We start from the raw sequence: 23,589 nt of genomic DNA on the forward strand, positions 1-23,589 counted from the left end.
AAGTGGTACAGTAAGATTGTAATACTGTTTTTGATATCACGGCAAACGTAGTTTCTATAAGAGCACAATGCCAGACGTGTGTATGTTTGTGGTTTTCTATGTATACATGTGTATTTGTGTGTATGTAATGACTACATGACCAGATGTGGATGCCAAGAGGTTAATGAATCGCTGTGTTAAACCTTCCATATCCCATTAACCTGAGACCTACAGCACGATCTGTATCAGAGGAATACTGTATAAACACACACACACGCAGTTCAGATCAAACTGGCAGATGCAAAAATCAGAATACAGCTGGAAACTCATACCGACACATTCACAGGGATAAACACAAATTCTAAGCTGTGACACAAACATACATGTATACACACCAAGCGTTGTGTGGCGAGGGTCTCTGATTGCTGACCTAGTTTGGGAGGGACCTGTCACTACTCATAGCCATCACAGAGCCAACTCACTGGCTCAGCACGTCAACCACACACAAATACACGCACATACACGCAAACATGTACATGCACATACGCACTAAATGTCGCAACTTGGAAAACAGCACGAGATCCGTGTGAAATTTAATTATACGTGCTTTAATTTTGAGTTGGCTTACAACTGTGCAGTGAGGTATGCTAAATGATACCACTGCGCTAAAAATAAGGTTTAAATGGCATGCGATAGAAATTTCTTCTTTCAGTATGAGCTACCAAATAAAAAAAATGTTGTTAAATGAGTTGTAGGAATAGGGCGCAGATTTAACAACAAAGATGCCCAATATCTCCAAGTTTAACTAAACGGCATTCAAAAAAGTTAAGTATGCAAACACATTAAAGTAAGGTTTAATTTGTTAACATCACTTAACTACATTGGTTAACATGAGCTAGCAATGAACAAAAATTCTGCATTTAATTTTAAAGCGGACATTTCACAATACTTTTTTAATATGTACAATAAATATTTGGTGTCCCCAGAGTACATATGTGAAGTAAATATCATAATAGATTATTTATTATATCAAGTTCAAATTGCCACTTTGTAGGTGTGAGCAAACATGTGCAATTTTTGGGTGTGTCCTCTTAAATGCAAATGAGCTGATCTCTCCACTAAATGGCATTGCCGTGGTTGGATAGTGCAGATTAAGGAGTGGCATTATCCCTTTCTGACATCACAAGGGGAGCCAAATTTCAATGACCTATTTTTTCACATGCTTGCCGAGAATGGCTTACCAAGACTAAGTAACTGGGTTGATCTTTTTCACATTTTCTAGGTTAATAGAAGCACTGGGGACCCAAATATAGCACTTAAACATGGAAAAAGTCTTTTTTGATAAAGATTTTTATGATATGTCCCCTTTAACGTTTACTAACAGGCATTTGCTTACATATAGGACAATGAACTAACATAAGCAAACAGTGAACATGTGTATTGTATTAACTAGCATTAACAAAGATGAATAAATGCTGTAATAATATTATTCACCGTTAAAGTCAAAAATTGTTAAGTGTTACAGTAAGTCATCTTTATTTTTATAAAATACATTTTTGGTAAAGTTTCTGCTTGTAAAGCACAATGAAGTAAGGTGTTCAAACTGTAAACAAATCTATTAGTATAATATAACATTAACGAAGATGAATAAATGCTGTAATAACATACTATGTAAGAAATATTGACAACGTGCGGTTGAATTTTTAGAAAATAATGCACATTGCTTTGATTGGTTATTTTAAGACATTTGATAGGTTAAGGTGTGCGTTTATCGAAAAATAATGCATGCCCATGAAACATTTTTCAATCAGAATAAAGCATTCTAACAACATTTTCCACTGTGCAACTTGTTTTAAATACATTTTAATAAATACATTTTTATCTAAATCTAAATAAAATCTCTAACAACATGTTACATGTAAACGTAAATGTATCTTTAAATCTGAATCTAAATTAAATCGAATAATTTTTTTAATAATAAATTAGCAGAAAAATGTGAGTCTTTCTTAGAAAGTGTCACGCTTTATATAGCTTACACTCAATACAGAATGGACACAATTTGTGCCAAACTCAATGATTCATGTTGTCCCAGCATGCACTGAGAAACTTCCATATCTTTAGTGGCTCAACTGAAGCACAAACAAATCTGATCTTTTGTACCAAAGATTTGTTTGCACGGTCAATGTCACAGATTTCTCTATCATTATTTATTTATTAGTGAGCTTGAAATGCTAAATCCTATATTGCAGTTTGATACATCCCACTGCTTCAACATCCTAAAACTTTCTTTATTTCCAGGGTCTTTAAAACCCAGGTTATTAAAGCGACGGCCAACTTTTGGACCCCAATGCAAATTTGTGCTTGTGCAGGATAGGGTGGAGGGAGTAGAGTTCATCTCTAATATTTCAGCTTAACCTTGATAAATAAACCAACAAGACCTCTTCAATAATTAACAAACCCTCACCACAATTCCAATCCAGCGTGACAAACACACACACAAGCATGCACACACTGACGCTCAAGGCAGCAATGCTGAAAAAAACCTGAACAACTGTAGCCTGTGCAAACAAAGCCGTACTCATACACGCACAGTAATACACCCCTAATCCTGCGTTTAACATTTAGAAATCCTCTTCCGGCGATGTCAATGAGGCAAGCTTTTATACACACTACTGCCGTGAATTATTGACAGCGCAAGCGTGTGTTTGGCAGATTGTGATGGCAGAGAAGAGGTTTTAGAGAGAGATTCTGATGCGGTGGTGTTTTTTAATGCTTTTTAGGGTAAAGTGCTCCTTTGGGAACTCAGTTAGCGCCCGGTGATCAAAGTTTTGACAAAAGAGCTCCGAGCGTTTGATACACTCTCAGCACGTAGAAGATCTCAGCTTCAAACAGTCTAGATCACAAGGGAAACAAGCACCAGCTAAAAGCATCGGTCTCATCCCCCCACGCCGCCCCAAAACCTACCAAAATAAACTGCACTTTTATCATATGTTAAAACATGCGATCAGTTTACATTCATCATGACTCATCCAAACACAGACACCAAATATAGATCTCTAGGAGGAAGTTCACACATACACACGCCTAAGGTCATGTCATGTGCGTGTTTGGTGTAGGTCGGGCTGTAGCGTCTAGCTCCTCTTAAATGCCCTTGAGTCTTACAGGCCCATTACAGCCAATTAAGATCTACATAATCATTAGCGTGTGCAAAACTGCACAGCATCCGACGCTTCGTCTTTCTAGTTTTCATTATGGGCATATTGTAGAAATTAACAACTGCCAACATGGGTTAATTAAAAGTGATTTCCCTTGGGAGAAAACAGCAACGCAGACAGTCTTTTGTTTTATCGGCGGATTCATCTTTTGGTGGAACGACTATGGTAAATGTGACGGGACATAACCACTGCGGGCCACGTTTATTAACGCACTTGGGTAATTTGTAAATATCCAATTCGACCTTATGGGAAAACATAACTATTCAACAACTAGTTCAATTTTAGATAAATTCATACTAGTGCTGCACCGATGTATCGGCCGCCGATATTTATCGGCCGATTTTTCATGAATTTTAAACCATCGGCATATCGGCAATGGCACGAGAAACGCCGATACCGATTGTTTATTAATTAACTGCATAAAGAAATCCATTATATGTAAAAAAAAAAAAAAACGAGTTAATGTTGTTAATAAAATAAATGCTGAATAGCAAAAACCACATTTGAAGGTTGTCATGCTGTCTTATTATATTTGTTTTAGCTTAATTTGTGCCTCTCTTATTATGTTGGTCAGTTGAATGTTAATTAGATCCAATCCATGTTCAGTAAAAATATTTTGATGCAGAAATAAATTAGCTAATAGACCAACTGTATAGTATTGTATACAAGTGTTTAATATCGGTATCGGTCAGAAGTTGTCTGTTTAAATCGGTATCGGCCCAAAAAATCCTATCGGTGCATCCCTAATTCATACGATTGTACAAAAGCATACAATTATTGGGAAAAAAGCAAGAATGAAGCCCTAATTCACAAAAACCAAACAACGTCACTAGGCTGAAAGCAAATTTTAATAAAGCGAATAATTTGAGTACAAATTCGGCACCTTGTAAAATAGTTAAAGGAAAACACCACCAATTTTTCAATATTTTACTATGTTCTTACCTCAACTTAGATGAATTAATACATACTTATCTTTTTTTCAATGCGTGCACTTTATCTTTGTACAGCACGTCGTGAATGTGTTAGCATTTAGCCTAGCCCCATTAATTCCTTAGGATCCAAACGGTGATGAATTTAGAAGCCACCAAACAATTCCATGTTTTCAATATTTAAAGACTGTTCCATAAGTATTTACATAAAAGCAAGAGTTAAGAAGCGCTGTACAAAGATAAAAAAGTGCATTTATTGAATAAAGATAGGTATGTATTAATTCATCTAAGTTGAGGTAAGAACACAGTAAAATATTGAAAACGGTGGTGTTTTCCTTTAAGTATTACAATGAGATTCTGTTGAAACATCCCTAAAATGTTTCTACATTCCAGTCATTTGTCAGTGATAACTATTTTTCGCCAGTCATCACTTTTTCGTTTTCACAACAGTGGATTATGTACGGCAGCGGCATAATGTACAGTAAGTTGGTTGTTGATGCAAAATAAACCCGACAGGGTCATCAGGACCCCGTCCTGAAAAATGAATCATCCTAATGTGTTTTATTTTGCAATGATGACTGGCCCACCATATATTATACTGCTTATTACAAGCTACTTACTAAATAAATAAATAAATAAAGTTGACATTAAATATTGATTCGAGTCGAAATGATTATTATGTGAGAAAAAGAGACCGTGGAGCGCACTGAGAGACATTAAACTAGCACAGTGTACGAAATTGGTTGCCAGGCCAGGGACAGCGGTCAATTATGGAGGTCATTATACAAAAACATCTGGCCACAGAATACCACAGCTAACCAATCAGAATCGAGTATTTCGGAGCTGTGCACTAACACACAGTAGACTTGGATAACTTCACGCACGCTTACTTACCTATGATGTAGTAGTCTCGTAAGTTCTTGAATTCGTGACCCCACAGATTGGGCGAATACTCTTGGAACTTGATGGTAAATCTCATATCGCTGTTGGGTTTGTCACAGGTGAGCAACAGGTTGGGGGCTCCCATCACCTCGCACCTGTCGGCCTGCTCTCGAGAGGACACCAGGTACAGTTTATAATATTCGTAGTCAGGGGCAGAGTTCGGACCTAGGGGGCTCGATGCCGGGCATACAAGGTCCAAACGGTCCCCTATCTGAGGGTAGAGTATATACCCCCTCTCATCCCCGAACCTGCAGAATCAGAGAGAAAGAGAGAAAAAAAATGAGTAATGACCATCTCCATGGAAACTGAGATTGACAGTCTGATATTTGCTTGCGTGTACGTGCGTGTGAAACCACCAGCCCTGTTTGATGCTGAAACTGCCCTTTTATTCACACCTTTTTTTTTCACTAAAAACGCAAACACGCATGCCCTTTCGTTCTGGAGAGCGATTTAGAGGGCATGCGTGTGGCTGTGTGTGCCAATGTGATGAAAATGAGCACTGATGCTGCAGGCATGCGCAACAGGTATCAACTCCATTACAACCTTCACTTTGACAACCGACTTTTGATTCCAAAGTAAACACAATTAGTCTGTATTTTAAAGTGGGGTTTTCGGTCAAACCGAGGCCAAAAGCTCAGACGATGCTCTTAAACTGTCTCTCACATCTTAATACCTCAGACACTGTAAAGGCAACAAAAAAAACGTGTGGCATTTACAAGACTGACATTTTAACGCTATTCAGACACAGCCTGGTTCTGAAGTTAAAAATTTACCTCATAAATAACCTCGCTGCAGATAAAGGCGCTTTGTTGAGCTCTCTCTCCCTGCTAAGTGTCTAATGCTTGGAGAACAGCGTGACATTTCCATCAGGCTGGGACATGCAGCAAAAGTCCAATTAAGCACACTGTAGTTTGTAAGACATCATTACACAGAGATGGACGAAAGGATGGATGTTCCTAGTCAGCTAGACAGTACAGTGAGTAAAAGAACTGAAAAAAAAATATTGTAACTGAAAAAGCACAAAACCTGTGGAACAATACACAGGCAATAACACACTAGGCCTCAGTCAGCAGCTTATTACACAATTAGGGCTATGCAAAAATATCGATACAGCTAACTATCGTGATATTTGATAGAAAAAGCATTGCAATGTATCGGAACATGCAACGAAATGTACCGCACCGTGATACATTGTATTTCGATCCATGTATTGTGATACGTATCGTGAAGCTCTTGTCAAAACCCAGCCCTACACACAATACATAAAAAAAACATACAACCCAATAGGAAACAAAAGCCACGGATATCTTGGCCTGTTTATTAGCTGCAAGCATAAGAGATCAGATTATGGCAAAATATTAAATCTATACACCACCGGTCGAAAGTTTTAAAACACTTGATCTCTATCTTTATTATCTGATTCCGAAAAAACATTTATTTAAAAAAAAATCATAGCAAACTGAAATTTTTGTTTTAAGTTAAATGGATGACAGACCAAATAAGAGGCAAAGTAATCTGCCAATAAGAACATTCTGGAAATTGATAGAATTTATTTGGTCCATCAGCCATTTTAATTTAAATATAAACTAAAATTAAATTTGTTTATGATGTTTTTTAGAAATCATCCCAGGTTGAGACCTTAAAACAGTGCTTGATAAAAAGTAGGGCTGCAAGATATATAAAAATGATCAATATATCACAAATGTGACTATAGCAGTTTGCATATTGCAATGGTTTGCAATAACTGAATTACTGAGTTATGGGCAGTTAAAGTTTTAAGTTGATGGATGAAAATAGCAGAGACTGGCAAGACAGAGAGTGATGCTTTCTTTTCCCCAGAAAAAAAGGTGAAAAGTGTCCCCAGCAAAAATCTTAAATAGATTTTTACAAACTTTAGCATTTAACATATTTTACAGTATGTTGTGACTAAAGCTAGCCTGGTCCAACCAGACTCTCGTACATTCATTTCATTTGTACAGAGAGTCTGGCCACGCTCCAATGCAAAGCGTTACTTCCATTAAGGAGGGTCCTCTGTTGAAGTTTAAAACTATTGGATCTGCCCAGAGTCACTCAGGATCTGCCATAGGCGATCGCTAACGTGTGGTCGTGATGTATATCATGCGCCGAGACCGGCCGAAAACAACAAGTACGAATAATCAGACCAACAAAACTTAGCAAACCTGGTTCTTGCTCCGGCTTCAACTTCTGTATATACTGCAGTTTTGCAACAATGGACCGAATAGCTTTTCTCACGTCTTTCTCCGCTGCCATTACTGAACTACAACTCAAACTGACGCACAACCTCAACGTCATCGTTCTTAGCCACCCCCCTCTGTTCGCTGATTGGACCTGCAGATTTTTGCAGGAGGGCGGAGCCAGGCTAGACTAAAGCATCCAGAATAAATCAAAACTATAGTCAGTGGCGTCCGGTGACTTATTTTTCGAGGTCGCTGCTCGCACGATGCGAAGCTCGTCACAACACTTACGTAGCAGCCCGTCATGTCAAAATATGTGTTCGCCGCATCATGTAAACTTATGTGCATCATGCGTGATGTCAAAATACGAGCCTTTTCATACGCTTCGAAGGGCACGTATTTTGACAAGACGCATGATGCACATGGTTCACATGACTCAGCTAACACATATTTTGACATGATAGGCAACACACAAATTTTTAATTTGCGCCCCTTGGAAGAGAAGTCACTGGCCGCCACTGACTATGGTATATGTAGCATCACTCTATGCCTTGAATTTGCAAAATCGCACCTGTGGAATGCTGCTAAAAATGCAACATGCTGTAATTCCTACAGTATGCAGTGGCAGCCGGTGACTTGTTTTTTCGAGGGTGCTCGATGCGAATTTCATCACAACATGTATGTAACCCGTCATGTGTGTGGTTCTTTTTTTTCAAAATATGTGTTCTGCGCATGCAGAGATTCTGTGTGCATCACGTGTCTTGTCAAAATAAGAGCCTGCTGCAGATGCGTCTAAAGGGTTTATGATAAAAGAGACGCTCGCGTTTGCCAGATACTCACATAATCTCATGCGTAATCAGAGTTTACTGTTAAGGGAGTGTCTTGCATGTATTTTGTGTATGTGAGCGTCTCTTTTATCATAAACAGTTCTGACACACGTGCAGCAGGCAATTATTTTGACAAAACACGTGATGCACAATGCACATGGTTCATGATGCAACAAACACATATTTTGAAAACGCAAGCAACAAACGACACTCCAAACACTTATTTTGAATTAGCGCCCCTCGGATGAGCAGTCACGAGCCGCCACTGTTACTATGGTTACATTTGTTTATTTCATAGTTTGATGAGTTTACCATTATTCTATAATGTGAAAAAATATGAATAAAAAATAAGTAATTTTCTAAAGCTGATAAACAGGGCTGTATGTTAGCCCTTGCAATTACTTTATGAAGTTCATTCAACCAAATCATCTACCTGAGGCAGGAAATTATAACCATGCACACATATACACTTCAGCAGATGCTCTCTGACCATATAAGATTAACTGGGTTCATCAGACTGTGTATGTTAGGTTATTTATAGGAGCTTGTTTAATCCTTTTGTCTGCATGATATATTCACTTAATTGTGTGTGATCTAAGACACAGACTTACAAAACTAAAGCGTGATTTAAAGTTCTGCATAGGACACGTAGCATCTAGTTCAGAGGTGGTTGGCTGTTGCCTTTCACGTTGCGACTTTGGGGTTGGTGTATTGGAAGTTTCTGTGAGGGTGTGTGATGTTTCTCGTGGCTTATTTGAATCCCAGGCTTCTTTGCTCTCACGCTACAGAGATGGAGTGACTTTGTGTCGCCCTTGAGTTTCTAAGGCCGTTGGAAGCTTTGAATCCACACTCTGCTTTTTTGCTTTAACTCATCAACGAACCAACTCTTCACTCCGAACAACACAATTTTTCCCATAAGCCCATGCTGGGTTTCCCAAAACCAGTTTTAGCCAGATAATGTGACGGGCTGAAGAGATTACAGTAGTAAAATAACAAACATTACATTCCCAAATCATGTGCAATCGGGCACTGCGCACATTATGTTGTTTGACAAAAGAAGATAAGTGTGTTCCTGTTATGCTTAACATTACCATAAAAAACACACTTTGACCAACACATGCATGCTAAATTCAAAACAAATATCTTGTGAAATACATATGCAGCAATGATGATGTTATTTTACTTTTTTGTAAAGTTTACAATGCAAAGCTACTTCTTTACACTGTAAAAAGTAAAAGTTGGATTAACTTAAAAATTACTTCAAATGACATCACCTAAAAATTTGGTAAAAAAAGTAAACTATATCACGTTGGGGATAGCTGCACTGCCATTGGTATATTGTATTGCATATCTGCATAAATTCTACAAAAAGTTTGTCAGCTCGAAAACAGTCAGTATGGCTCATGACACTTTAAATAAAAAACAAGCTAAAAAAAACATTGCTTTGCTGCTGAAAATTGCAATGGGTGTGAACATCCCCTATGGGGCGTGAAAATTGAAAAATTATGAAAAACAATATAACATTTTTTATTAAATTACTGACAAATTTACTATTATAAATTGCTATTGAGGTGTAGAATGGGCCCCTTGCATTTATTTCCTTTACGCTCAAGATGAAGATCCCCACTGTCCATCAGTCCCAAAATAAGACATTTCTATCAGAGAGCTGTCAGACCCCTGCTGGTGAAGAACTAATCACCCTGTCCGTTACTAAGACCACCGCAGAATAACAATGGACAAAAAGCAACTCTCAGCATAAAACATGTACTAATAGAGGCAAATGTAATATACCGCATCTGTTTCTGACTACAGTACGCTGATTTTTCAAAGGCTTTTAAACATGTCAACATTTTTCAGTTATGTGATCACCAGTTGAGGAGCTGGATACGTTTCTATTCGCTCTACAGGAAAAAACTGCTTCGCTCGTATCATCAACAAAGATTGTCAGTTATTTCAACAAGCAAATGCACAAATATTGAAGGCACTTTGAAATGGTTATCAGGCCTGACAAAATTCAATTTCGTTTCAGGTTGGTGGAGTTTTCTATAAACAGCCACACAAGAGTTGCAGGCATATTTATTCACAGAAAAGGTGATATTTGGTTTAAATTTAAGTCAAATCAAAGTGAGAAACGCTTATATAAAAAACCTATGAGCTCCACAAACTCTGATTTTAATACGGCACCATCCGAAACTGATCTTTTTATGTATGAAATGCTGTATGCAGAATGAAATGCTGATGTTATCTTCATTTTAAAAAATGAAACAGGTGGAAATAGTATTTATACAGTATGTGGGAAAAGTAACCATAACCTAAACATGAACCCTTACACATTGTAAAAGTCATGGGAAAGGATTGAAATTGACATCATAAGTATAAAAATTTCCTTAAGGCATACGACGGTTACAAAAAGCTTAGGAAATGTAAAAACGTATGCGGAAATTACACTTCACCTCATTGCAGCAATTTAGATAAAATCCCCTATTTCATTAACATTTCAAAATTGCACTTAACTACGAAAATTAAAGGATTTAAGGAATTCCTTCCTCTGGTTTCCCTATAAAATGTGTTTATGCTCGATTTAAAAAAATCTGCAAAACGTAGGCTAAACCTTCTTTCTCTTAGTGGTAGGGTTAACGTTAATCTGTAGTAGTTTTAATAAACCTGATTTAAAAACAGAAGCATACGTTTGTGTGAACGAGCCTGTCGTCTAGGGTCATTGAGACCTGCTGAGTGGACCCAGATTGCTTTAAGAGTTCAGAGATTGTTGTTTCATGTTCTTATCAGTGCTATTTAATTAGGTAAGGGCTGGAGATAACTTACACATTCCTGAACCCTGACGGCCTGAAACTCGCTTACCACACGGCCACATGAGCCAGCGCACATGATACATGTCTACCGGGTGATGTTCAGTTCTCAGAGCGCTTGGAAGCGTTTGAGAAATTAGTGAAGGAAACGCCGGCCAGAGGAACTCCAGGGAGCCCATGGACCCAAAGGCCTTGACTTCTCAGCCAAACATGAAAAGACTCATCAAACTCCAAACACTCGGATGATTAAAAATGAACGTCACTAAAAATAACCTTCCCTTTGTTTGGAAGTGAGGGCGGGGAGGGTGAAGGGAGAGAAGATAACTCTCTACTCACTTTTCATACAATGTCTTGCTTTCTCTCAACTCTCGGTTTTTATGCTCGCACCGAACCATTAGGGAGCAAACTGTTTTTTTTGTTTAGTTTACGAACATTTTGTGGGAGCATATGCGTTCGAGGGTTGTGGTACAAAATACTGGATGAGAAAAATAAGACGTTATTGGGTTGTGATGGAGAAAAACATCCACAATGCATCTAGTCTTTAAAACCAACCGCATGTTCTCGTCATTGTCTGTTTACTTTCTTCATTGTGTTTCTTGACAATGCTATTGTTCATAATTCATAATATTATAGGGCTTGCCAATTACCTACATTCTTCCTTCAGGAACAATAACTGCTAATCTAACCTTCATAAGGATGGGTAAACCAGACAGAAGAGAGAGAATAAATTGTATAACAGCAGAAGCCAAATCCGATCAAGTCCTTATTTATGCATGACAAACGGCAAAAAAGTGAAGACAGCTAAATCAAAAAAATCATAAAAAAAGAAACCCAGGCTGTCATCATCATAATCATTGTGTTTTACAAGAGTGTCGATGTTTACAGCTGATGCATGCGGCAATCTTTAGCTTTTTAGCCCAATGTAATACCATCCCCACCCCCCTCTATTCAGAACCATCATCGGAGTAATCTTAAAACTGTAATTACGCTTTCCACGCACAGTACGGTATCATGCCAGGGCTTTGAAGGGCTGCCAGAAACGCACCTTTGAAACAGAAAATTAAATATGAGTGAAACAAGAGAAGGAGGTTTTCGTCGAGAGGACGGCAGGTCCAGCTACATTACGCCTACATTGAAGAGTCTAGGATTGAAAAGTCAAACTGTAAAGTTTTAAGAGTTGAATGTAACTCAAATCTGCTGTCATGAGAACAAAGAAACCATTAACACATCTCAAATATCTACTAATCTCCAATATCTTTAATTGAAATATCAAAATACCTCAATAGTCTCTGCAAGACAAAAAAATGCTTCTCATGTCTCACGCGTCTTCTCAAGTTTCAAGAGAGATGTCAACTGCGCTCAGATTTGCCAAGGCACATCTTTGCAGCCAAAAGTCAATTATCAACAAATCCAAGACCAAATTCTACACGTATACGATCCACACTATTCATTCGACATCCAGACCTCTACTCTATGTCTCATTTTCATCTGTCCTACAGAATTTTGGGAGACACATCTGAGACAAAGTATTAAATGTGTACTACATAAGAGCAACTCCTAAGCAATAAAATGCTTTTCTGGGAAAGCAAGTGAAAGAAATGTCAAAGAAGAATGAGGTAATGAATGTGTCGAGAAAAAAAAGATAAGATGAATAGGTGAGGAGAATGTGACAGAAAGGGAGTAAGACATTAACTCTGGAAAGAAAAAGAGTAAGAGAGAAAGTGTGTATAGAGGTAATAATCCCTTCACAGATGGCTTTGTTGCCTGACTGATGATGGAGCGGTCCATATGATGAACTAATGGAGGGGTGTTGTGTAGAGGATTATCCTCCCACTCTCATAACCCCAAAAACTGAGGTCAAGTGCTCCAATTCCATTTTCAGTCCATTTAATGCCACAATCGAAAAAAATCTCTCTTTAACAATGCAACATTTTCTATGTTCTAGGTCTTATCTCTTTGAAAAACACACAAATGGCCCTAAAGAGATGTGGGTGGGACTTGCACCGTGGCACACATTTACGAACCCCAAATCCATTCTTTTCACGAACAATGTTTTATCGCGCCCTGCTTTAGTCCCTAGAGAGGGTCTATACAAGATCTTTCACCAATCAATCATGAATTCACCAGGCGAACTTACCGCTTTCATGAGACTACAGTAGAACAGCCAACAAACCCTCAACTTCCACGCAAGATCTGATGTAAGCCCTGTGCTCTCAACAGACTTTTCCAAACTATATTTTTCCTATCCTAAAATGTCTTAATTTGAAACGCTTAACCCAGTTAAGCAAGCTTTTATCCATCGCCAATTAGCAGCTGATTCATTAAATATTGAGGAAGCCGTGAAAGATTACGTTTTTACTGTTCATTTGGGGAAGAGAGTTGTACAACAACTTTCCCTGGAGCGATGCATGGAGACAGTCTGTGCACACCAGTGATTATGCTCATTTAGGGGCCGAAATCCGCTCCTCCCCTCCCACGCATCCCTCTATCCCATAACCTGTCTGACCCGTTTTATCGTAGCCTCGTTTTTTTTCTCTCCATTCAGGCTTTAAAAGACGACTAAACATGAGACAATACACAACTTAACAAGACCTTAGAGAGTTTGCGGAGTTTAAACAATGTTTCTGTATGAAAACATTATTCATTAGTATGCTACTGTGTGTGTGTGGGGGGGGGTGTTGAAAAAGTTACATTTTGTGTTACAGGCATATGTGTCAATTTATGTGTGTGAGAGAGAGATATAAGACAGAAGTGAAAAAGATAGAGAGAAATGACCTGGAAGGGATGCGGCTGGTGGGGTGCGTAAACACGCTGACCTTTTCAGATGCCAGAGGAACATTTATTCCATATGAATGAGTCTCTCTATATCTCACTTTATCAGCCCAGACACCTCCTTTCCTCCTCTTTAGCATTTAAAACTCACTGCTAAGTTTTTATTTTGTCCTGTAATTCAGCCATCTATCATAAACTTTCTGGCTCCAACCTGTTTGTCATCTCTAAATGTATTTACAGTATTTCTGTATGTGACGCAGCGCAGTGTTAAAAGGCACAAGTATCTATCTTTCTCTACCCAAACACCTCCTTCATCCTCTTTATCAGTTAAAACTCACTAATAAGTTATTATTTTGTCCTGTAATTCAGCGATCAATCTTAATGTTTCTGTTTCCAACCTGTTTGTCTTCTCTAAATCCATTTACAGTTTTTCTGTAAGTGACGCAGCGCAGATGCACAATTATCTATATGTCAGGGAGCAATTTTTCAACAATTCAACTTCCTAGTTGTTTTCCTGTCGCTTCACCTAGTCATTCATCTTATAATTAGGGTCAAGGGAATTTTCTGATCTGTATCTCACACAAGGTCTCTGTTGCTTCCCTGTTTTCCTTGTCTAAAGTGCATCAACAGAAAATGTAAAGGACCTTTGCATGGGTTCTGCAGATTGTGTCACTGTGGGAGAAGCACCAATGTCTTATCTTGGGAGGGCATGCACGCGACCCATAATCGGGAGGCAGCCAGCCGGAAAATGCCCCAGTCTCTCTGAGCTTAGAGTGTCCCAGCGTCTGTCCAATCCTTTAACTAGACTGTCCCTGACAAAATCACCCTTGTCCCAAACAGGGTTCATTTCTGTTCAGTTCATAAGTAACACATTTTAGTCTGAGTTTATGCAGTTTGAAATTAACTATATTCTTAAACTTAATTTGGACAGATAAATAATCATTTTTGTAAGGGTACAAGGGTCTGTTTAGCACCATGAAGCAAAGTATAAAATCAGTGGACCCACTCTAAATACCCAAGATCAAGAATTCATTAATAATTCAATGCAGTATAAACTGGAAATGCTCATATTCTATTGAGATAACTAACCACTATTGACTATTCAGAAATGGTGACAGTAAACTACATAACTAACCAATACTATTTGTGACCCTGCAGGGAAAACCACAGCTAAAGTGATTTTTCTTCTACATAAAATCATCTGTCACAATGCAAAGAACATTCAGTGAATTTTTTTAATATTGAGTAAATATACGTAAAAGATTGAAATTCTACTGAAATTATTGGTTGAAATCAAATCATAATTAATTTAAATTCAGGCAGAATCAAAAATTTTAACAAATAGCCAACTTTTTGTATTGACTAAACTAAAACAAAATGTTTATTTAGCATTTTATGAGGCATTTGAGCCTAATCCTACATTTATGGATAAAAACCAGAAAGATATGACTTAAACAGCAAGTTTTGTGGTCTCCTATTTGGGTGAACGATTATTATTATTAATCTGAAATAAAGGCCAATACCCTTCATCACCAACCTACCTTCTGTTTAGTGAATTCCAGTAGACTGGCTCCATGTTGCTCGCATCTACTGCTAAACTCTCTATCAGGAATATTAAGAGAAATCCCAATCCACTGACCCAGTCCGAGAACGCCATAGCCAACCACGCACCCCTAGTCTGGACTCCCATGACACTCCTAGAAAAATGAATGGGACGTGTGGAGACAAAAGAGTGTTGGGGGACAAACGGGGCTGAACTTCAGGAGATCCCTCTAAGCGTTTGAAGATGGCATGACGGCAACATCCACATCTGAAAGACCCCGGGAAATCAGAGCAGAGCTGTTTGTAAAAGAAAACAGATAAAAAAGCATCATACCCTTTGTTCCATAAAGGGAGGTAATGACCTCAACCGAATGGCACAAGTAACTGTGTCAGATTGGGAGAAGGCAAGCAGCCATATGGTCAAAGTATGAATATGATTTGGGATGGATTTCAAACGATATTATGATTGCGGATTGAGTAAAGAAAGTTGACTGCTTGCAAGTGCACGCAGACTGGTGCGGGGCGCCGGGTCCACTGCGGGTGAGTTTTTAAAAATGTGTCTCCATAAACCGCAGTATTAGCACTTCTATAAAAGACTCGAGGTTTCTCCCGTGGAGAAAATGAACATCCAAGTCCGTTTGAAATAATTAAAGTCCTTCAGCAGACAAAAGTTGTAGCGTAGTTTCCCGCTGATGCGGACAACACCTTTGAAGTCCAAAATTGTCTTTGATGTCCAAAATTAAACTTTCAACGTCTCATCGGATTTCCAAAATATTCTGGCTAACCGACATGCGATCTGATGTCCAGTTCAGAAACATCGGTGTGGACGTCCATCAACTCCCCCTTTACTTTAGCAGTCCGAGTCACAATGAAGAGATAAAAACCGATAAGGGGCACAAAATATAGACAAACAGCAGTATATTGCAAAAGTCGAGTGCAACAAATAGCGACCGTTGGGTGCAATAAACGAGATATTCTTGTATTCCATGGAAACCGCGCGTGCCTGCCGCTCTGCAGAGTCTCGCGCTTTGACGAGCGCGCGTGTTGCTGACTGACTGCCGGGGGAGGAGACTTGAGAGGAGCTCTTCTGTGAGGTAAAAATGGTAGCAAAATGTAACCAAATGTCAAAAATGTTATCAATTTGTCCACACTTTTTTTTATCACCAAACGAAGCATAAAAACTCTTCACTTTAAAGAACGGTTAAATGTTTCGTGATGTTTAAAGCGCTGCAGAGCGCAGAAATAATATAGCATATACAAAAATACGCTGTTTGTTCTTAAGTATAGAAAATTTGACTAACAGCTTTATCAAATTTGTTTTGAAATTATAACGATTTTGTGATTGTGCAAACTAAGTAGGCAGTAACAGAGCTTTGGCGCCGCTCTTGTGGTCTCTCAGTGTCAGGGTCATGATGATTACGGGCCACAAATGTCCTGACAGGATTGTGCACAGGTAGAAAACCATATTCTTTACCTCAACCCGAAATGTTTATATGGCGATTTCCTTGAGAACGTTTAGATTTATCCATGATTAGGGCTTAGCTATATTAGGAATTTTAAGTAGTTCATACAAAAATTTCTTATAAAAATCAATACTAGCGAAAAAACTTGAGAAAAACCAATGGCACTGATATAAACTAATCAACATTTGAAGTGGATCAAAAACTTTCAGCAAAGTTGTCCTAAAACAAGAACAAATATTGGGTATTGGTTTTAAAATAACTTTTATGAAAGGTTTTGATCCACTTCAAATTGACTAGTGGGCTGTTTCCCAGACAAAAATTTAAGAGCTGTCCAAACTGAAGAAAACTTGCACTGACATATCTTAAAATTCATCAGAAGCCTTTCATTTTGCCTCAAAATGCACACAAGTAAAGTTTTTAGTACGGCATGTTTGTTAGAACTAGTTATTTTCCTATAGTTAAACCAAGGCCTAGTCCTGGCTTAAGATAATCCCTGTCCGGGAAACTGCCCCAAGATGTCAGTTAAAGATATTTTTAAATTAAGGCAGCTAAAACGTGCATTCAAGTTTGGGATAAGCTCGGACCAGGAAACCTCCCCTAAAGGGCGGTTTCCTGGACAGGGTTTGGATTAATCCATGACTAGGCCTTAGTTATATCATAGGACAGTGGTTCTCAAACTGGGGTCCGGGGCCCCCAGGGGGCCGCGAGATGGTGCCAGGGGGCCCCAGTTTTTTGACATTTTATAAAATATATTCATTTATCAGGAATTCTGTGTAATTAAACCTAATAAAAATAAGGCTACTAACCAACAGCACTACTTTGTATAAGTTAATATGTTTTGTTTAATTAAAAAATACATTTTAGAACAGTTTTTGTCATAAATTTTCTTTGGGGGCCGCGAAGGAATGCACCGTACATACAAACAAACCTTACAAAAAATAAAATAAGTACTGCTGTGCATATTAAGACAAGACAATGGCAGTGATAAATGTTCAGATATGTCAGTACAAGGTGTTTTTAAATTAAGTCAGCTCAAATAGGCACTTTAGTCTAGGACTAGGATAAGCCCTGTCCCCCATAGGGGTGGTTTCCCGGACAGGGATTATCGTAAACCAGGACTAGGCCTTGGATTAATTAGGAAATATAACTAGTTTTAACAAACATGCCTTATTAAAAACATTGCTGTGTGCATTTTGAGGCAAAACAAAGGGCACTGATGTATTTTAAAATATGTCCGTACAAGTTGTTTTCAGTTTGGACAGCGGTTACATTTGTTTAAGTCTAAGACTAGTCTAATCCCTATCTGGGAAACCGCCCCTAGGCTATTCTATATCAAGGGTTTAAAGGTCTTAACAGTAACTTTTCAATGGGTTTACATTTTTGATGGTGTATGCTTTGAGGGATAAAATGGAGAAAATTTAGTCCAAGAAACCCATAAACCTAAATGTTTTTTCCTAAACCTATAAAAAGACAAATATATTTGGTTGGCTCACAATCATTGCAGCTTAGTATGAGCATCTCTTTCCATTATATGTATGATGTTACTGCCTCACAGTGGATAGAAACTGTAAAGCAGAAAACAAATGCGATCGCTTACTGTTTCAACACATTTACAGTATCAGACTGCCAAATACAAATTTTGTGATAAAATCCAGTCAGTTTACTTTTGAAAAAATAACACCACTAAACTTATTAAACCTTTAAAAGTTTTATTTCCCATTTACATATTTTGATCTTTTCAAAGAAAATTCAAGACTAATTCTCATTTTCTGTACCCACCTAATCATTTAAACAAAGAAAAAAAAAAAACACTTGCCAAACTGATAAAAGGAAGCAATCTCCCTCCTGTTCATCTTAATTTTTTTTAGATTTCAGCATATATCAACCTTCATCTTTACATGTCAAAAGTTGCTGTTATTTGTTTAAACATTAACATACCAACAATACACAAAAACACTGTGGAACCCACAGAATGTTATGAGTGATTTCAATGTAGGGGTAACATCCAGCCAGGCTCAGATTTTTTTAGATGAATACATAAATGAGTGTAGATAGAGCCTGTGCTGTGTTTTTCTAACAAGTGTTATGTTAATGTTTACCAGGGTTGATCTATTTTGTACACTTAAGGCATGTGAAACACCCTAAGAATGATTGCCTAAGGTGAACAGAACTAACAGGGACCAAAATCATTTACATTATTTACAGGGCATCCAAGTCCACTCCTTAGCCAGGGGCGAGGCAAACTTACAAGTGTCTATGTACAGACACATATAGTCTCTGCACATGCATGCACGCACCTAGTCCGTCAATGGGTCCCATTCTATTTTTGAACAAATACACAGAAACAACGGTGGTCTCTTGCTTAATCCTGTTTGATGATACTGGATGCATCCTGGTGTACGTGCTGGTCCCAAGCAGGAAGATCCTAGGTTACTTCCATTTTCAAAAAAACTGAAAAACAAAAACCTAGCATTAAACAACAAAGAACCTTTACAAAATTTCAATTTTTAATCTTGCGACCGCTCACCTGTTTAATTGCAGTTCAGCATTTTCATTTACATCCATTTATGGACACCGTCTCTTCGGTAATATCCATTTTTCTTTTAGAAACAGGCAATATGCCCTTGTCCTTGAGATTTAGTTCAAGTGCGTGAAGAAATGAGGGGCATTTGCTTTAGTTCGTCTACCCCTCCTAAACTTCATCACATCTGGACCCCCTTGATGGGGAGGGAAGTTTTAAAGAAATATGATTGATAGATGTGATAATCTGCGATTTCTCCACACAGTATTCTCTTCTATAAAAGGCATAAAGGATTTTTTAATCAAACATTCAAATGACAACTTTTTTTCAAATGCCGTGGGATTTCCTTCATGTGAAAGTGTTTCAGAGAGCAGAGAGATGGCAAATGATGAAGAAATATCCATCCTCCTTTGATAGTCTGTGTGGGAGATGGATCCACACACATTCCCGCTCTTCCACTCTCTTGTTTGTATCACTAATCGCAGCTGGTTGCCACTCCTCCAACTACAGGATGGCATTTGAGTTAGTGCTTGTTTTCAGTCCATATCTTTCTTTACAAAAATATAATCCAGTCAGAATAAAGAGTGAAATATGCATTAAAGCAGGAATCTTTTCTTCTTTATAGATCAAGTACCAAAATCTTATATTCTGATCCTCAAAGTCTTTCTCTTTTCAGAGGATTCGGGTGAATTGATGCAAAACAAGATGGATCACGATCCCAAAATTGTTTTGTGAACTAATAGACTTTCTTTCAAAAACAAACAAAAAATAGATTTTCTTTCAAAAAAAAAAAAAAGACTGCTACACACTGCAAGATCCTTGGCTCTCACTGGCGCTGTATTAAAAGCGCAATTAAGACAGAAAACTGACAGTCCTGCACATTCCATCGAGATGGGCAAGAAACTTGGAATCTCCGGATGCAGTGTAAGTTTTGGAAGAGCACAAGCAGCCGGAGACCGTCAGGTCCATACAGGCCACACACGTCCCAGAATCTGACCTCTGATAATAGGCATATTTTGGATGAGGAGGCTAGTCCCGCTCCGAGACACTCGAGCCTTGCTTTTGATGCATTGTTATACATTTTTGAAATACATTCATTCATAATACAACATCCTTAGAATTAAAATAAAAAAACAAACAAGAAAAACATATTCAAAAAATACAAGGTAGCAGCCTAGAAAGTGCTCCAACTCAAAGTTCAAATACTTACTTTGTATAGAACATTAAAAAAATAAATCATTCATTCTTTAGCAATGATAAAGTAACAACAGACGCACACAGGATCACAGCTCTGTGATGACTGACTCCAATACCAGCCAACAAAATCCACACACACATTCTTTCTGGACAGAAGACACTTCACACATCACGGACAAAGAAGGCCAAAAGGGAAGGGGAAGAGTTGTAACGCAAGTATAGTTTGTGTACAGACAACAGAGGAGCTACATTTACACACCAAACACAAGCTCTGAGACCCTGATCGCCCTCTTAGAACACAGCCAATGGGCCAAAGAGCACCTCAGCCATGCTTGAAACACTGGAGGGTAAAAAATGCAATGCTTGACTGTCCATTACGCCTCTTATGTAGAACATATGTACAAAAAGACGGAACACAAAATTCTTCTGTCCAACCACACTCACGCAATTAATCACACATGCTCAATGAAGTACAAAAATTGTGTCGAACAAAATAAAAGCATGGCATCTGTTTTATACATGTCGGTAAGCAATAAAATTTGTGCAGACTTTTCTTCATCTCACACTAACGCACGCACTCATGTTCACAAAAATCCTCGGTCTATTCTAAAGTTGAATTTTTTTTCTCTTTTTCTTTTATGTTAAACAAGTGCAAATCTTCAAGTTTTCAGATTCAATTTTTATAGCTTTACCATGAACATAAAAATACAACAGTGTTTGTCTTTTAGGAGAGATGGTCAACTGTCATCTCCCCTAAGAATGCTCTCAACCTTCGCGTTCGATACGGCGGAAAAACCGCTCCGTTCCTACCTCTCGTATGTATACTCATACAAATACTCTACATATAATATATGCAACAATATATTCACACATTTTTGCATTGTAAAAAAACTCCATTTCAAATATGAAAACATTAAAGTGCAACGGTTTAAGTAAGGTGCTTTACTGGAGGAAGGTGAAAAAGGATATCCCTCTTCACACTGAACCTCCCAATAACCCTCTCTCCTGCTCCTCTCGCAGTGCAGAGTGAGAGAGAAAGAGGGGGAAAGAAAGAGGGGGGCGTTGGCAAATATTGCCCCGCCCCTCCCCTCGCTGAGCAGTGCACATTCCTCTGCTGATTTGCTCCAGGTTTAAGGCCTCAGGTAAACTCAAGTAGACGGGCTGGGTCAGTAATCCTCCACCTGCTCCAGCTCACCTCCCCCCAGGTATGAGTAGCCTGCGGAGGATGGGGAAACCAGAGAACAAAGGTTGAGAGGGTCTGTGGGTACTCTTTCTAAAATAAACTTCCCATCTGGGTATATAGTAATGACTAATTCATAGACATTCCATCTGGTTTTTCTTCCACTTAAGGCACGGCACCAAACAAAATGATTTTTCAATAAGCATATCTGTTATAAGATCCTATTCTCTAGATGAGGATCTCACTGTGATCCAGACGGCAAGAATTTGACTAAGAGCCAAAATGCAGATTAAAAACAGTAGTTCAAAGGTTACATTACCCAAGGGTTATTCTAGGTAATGTATGCATGCTGATGGGTAAAAGCCGAATTTGAGGGAACAAGGGTGTGTGAGTGTTTATGTGATTGCGTGCGGGCTAACCGAGGATACTGGGGTCGGAGGGGAACATCATGCTAGACTTTTTCTTCGCTTTTCCTCCCTGAGTGTCGTACACACTGCCGCCCTTATTCATGTGAGCTGCCTGGAACATCGACTGTGAGGAGAAAATGCATAAAGACTTTAAAAATTCAACAAAACAGCTTGTAAGAAAAAAAAACCCAAATGGCTAAGCAAACTGGTGAGTATTACATTCAAATATGTATTAAAAAAAAATGAATCTTTCAACAGCCATGCCTTACTGGACATGTTAATTACTTTACTTTTTTAGTAGGTTGCACTGGTGCTTTCAAATGTAAAAGTTAGGAGCACCAGCAAAAATTTAGGAGCATCTATTGAAAATTATAGGTGCACCACAACTTTATTATCCTGAAGATTAAAAGCTTAAACAATTATTTGCCACATACTTGACTTGTGCTTGGCCCATTTTAAAACAAGCTCGTATATTCTTAAAAAAAAAAGTAGATTCCTGTTATAAATTAATTTATTTTAAATAGTTTTTTATTTTCACAAATCTTATTTTTTATTTTTCTGGATTCTGTATTTTAAATTTTCTTTAATGGTTAATTACATTTCACTTTTTTCACGTTTAATCGGACGGCATGTTTAATTAAACCGAATTCATAAAATGTAATAATTTATCTTTTCTAAAATAATAATAAAATAAATTCATCAAAATGTAAAATTTTTATTTTTTTGTCAAAGTGCTAAATAACAAAACTTTATTTAAATTATAAATGAAAGTACAAATATTTTGAGGGTGATTATATTACTTCGTAAAATAAAAATAATTATTTTAAGTAATTATTTTAATTATTTTAAAAGTAGATTTTACTATACAATAGTAATATATTCATTACGTCTAACGGACTTTTATTTTGATCGGTTGTCAGTGTGTATTTGACAATCGCATTTCTCAATGAAACAAAGAAATCGGCCGTAACTCTGACAGCAGCTCTGAATATGAACTAAAAACAGAACGAAACTGAGTCATCAGTGTAAAGTTTTACTGATCTGTATGAGACGTTTGTTAATAATTCCACAGTATATGCCAACATTTCGTAAAGAAATTAAAACCCGTGACCACAGCAATCATTTGCGCTCGCACAAATGCTCCCAAATATATTTTAAGGTTGCGACAATTTAATTGCGAATTTAATTTAGCAATTTTGAGCCCTGAACAAACTTAAAACTTCATTTAATAATTTTACAGAGTGCCTATGTACCTGCAGGGGGAAGTTCATGTTCAATCCAGAAACTTCCTTGGATAGCTGTAAAAGGGTACATAAAAAATGTATGTGTTTAAAAATGAAACTAAAATACAAAAAGTAAAAAAACCTATACATTATGCAAGCTTTTATTTTTTGTTAAAACACACCTGCTGCTGTTGTCTCTGGTGGTTTGCTTTCTGTTTGGCACGGCGCTCCAGAAACTGCTTGGCAAACTCTTTGGCTTCAATAGTATCACCCAGATAAATACGGATGAAGTCGTGAACATCATACGGAGACTCCACCTCCTTCAGATATGCCACGATGTCGGGCACTACAGTAAGAGAAATAAAAGTGCGAGTCTAATTTCAGCTCCCA

General features: G+C 37.9%; 2 protein-coding genes across 2 annotated transcripts in view; both read right to left on the reverse strand.

Annotated features, from left to right (window-relative positions):
• efnb3a (ephrin-B3a) overlaps positions 1-16,263 on the reverse strand; it is a 43,376-nt gene extending 27,113 nt beyond the window's left edge. The window contains exons 1-2 of the mRNA XM_065290636.2: positions 15,208-16,263; positions 5,018-5,313 (exon numbers count right to left, since the gene is read on the reverse strand). Coding sequence (XP_065146708.1) covers positions 5,018-5,313; positions 15,208-15,356 — 445 coding nt within the window. The 5' untranslated portion in view covers positions 15,357-16,263. The remainder of the gene's footprint in view (positions 1-5,017; positions 5,314-15,207) is intronic.
• Positions 16,264-18,360: 2,097 nt separating this feature from the next.
• Positions 18,361-23,589, reverse strand: part of gigyf1b (GRB10 interacting GYF protein 1b) — a 20,357-nt gene continuing 15,128 nt past the window's right edge. Inside the window, exons 22-26 of the mRNA XM_065290635.2 lie at positions 23,382-23,545; positions 23,230-23,274; positions 21,989-22,100; positions 19,199-21,605; positions 18,361-19,122 (exon numbers count right to left, since the gene is read on the reverse strand). Coding sequence (XP_065146707.1) covers positions 21,556-21,605; positions 21,989-22,100; positions 23,230-23,274; positions 23,382-23,545 — 371 coding nt within the window. The 3' untranslated portion in view covers positions 18,361-19,122; positions 19,199-21,555. The remainder of the gene's footprint in view (positions 19,123-19,198; positions 21,606-21,988; positions 22,101-23,229; positions 23,275-23,381; positions 23,546-23,589) is intronic.

The sequence above is a fragment of the Paramisgurnus dabryanus genome, chromosome 10 (assembly GCF_030506205.2).
Source record: "Paramisgurnus dabryanus chromosome 10, PD_genome_1.1, whole genome shotgun sequence".
Classification (NCBI taxonomy): Eukaryota; Metazoa; Chordata; class Actinopteri; order Cypriniformes; family Cobitidae; genus Paramisgurnus; species Paramisgurnus dabryanus.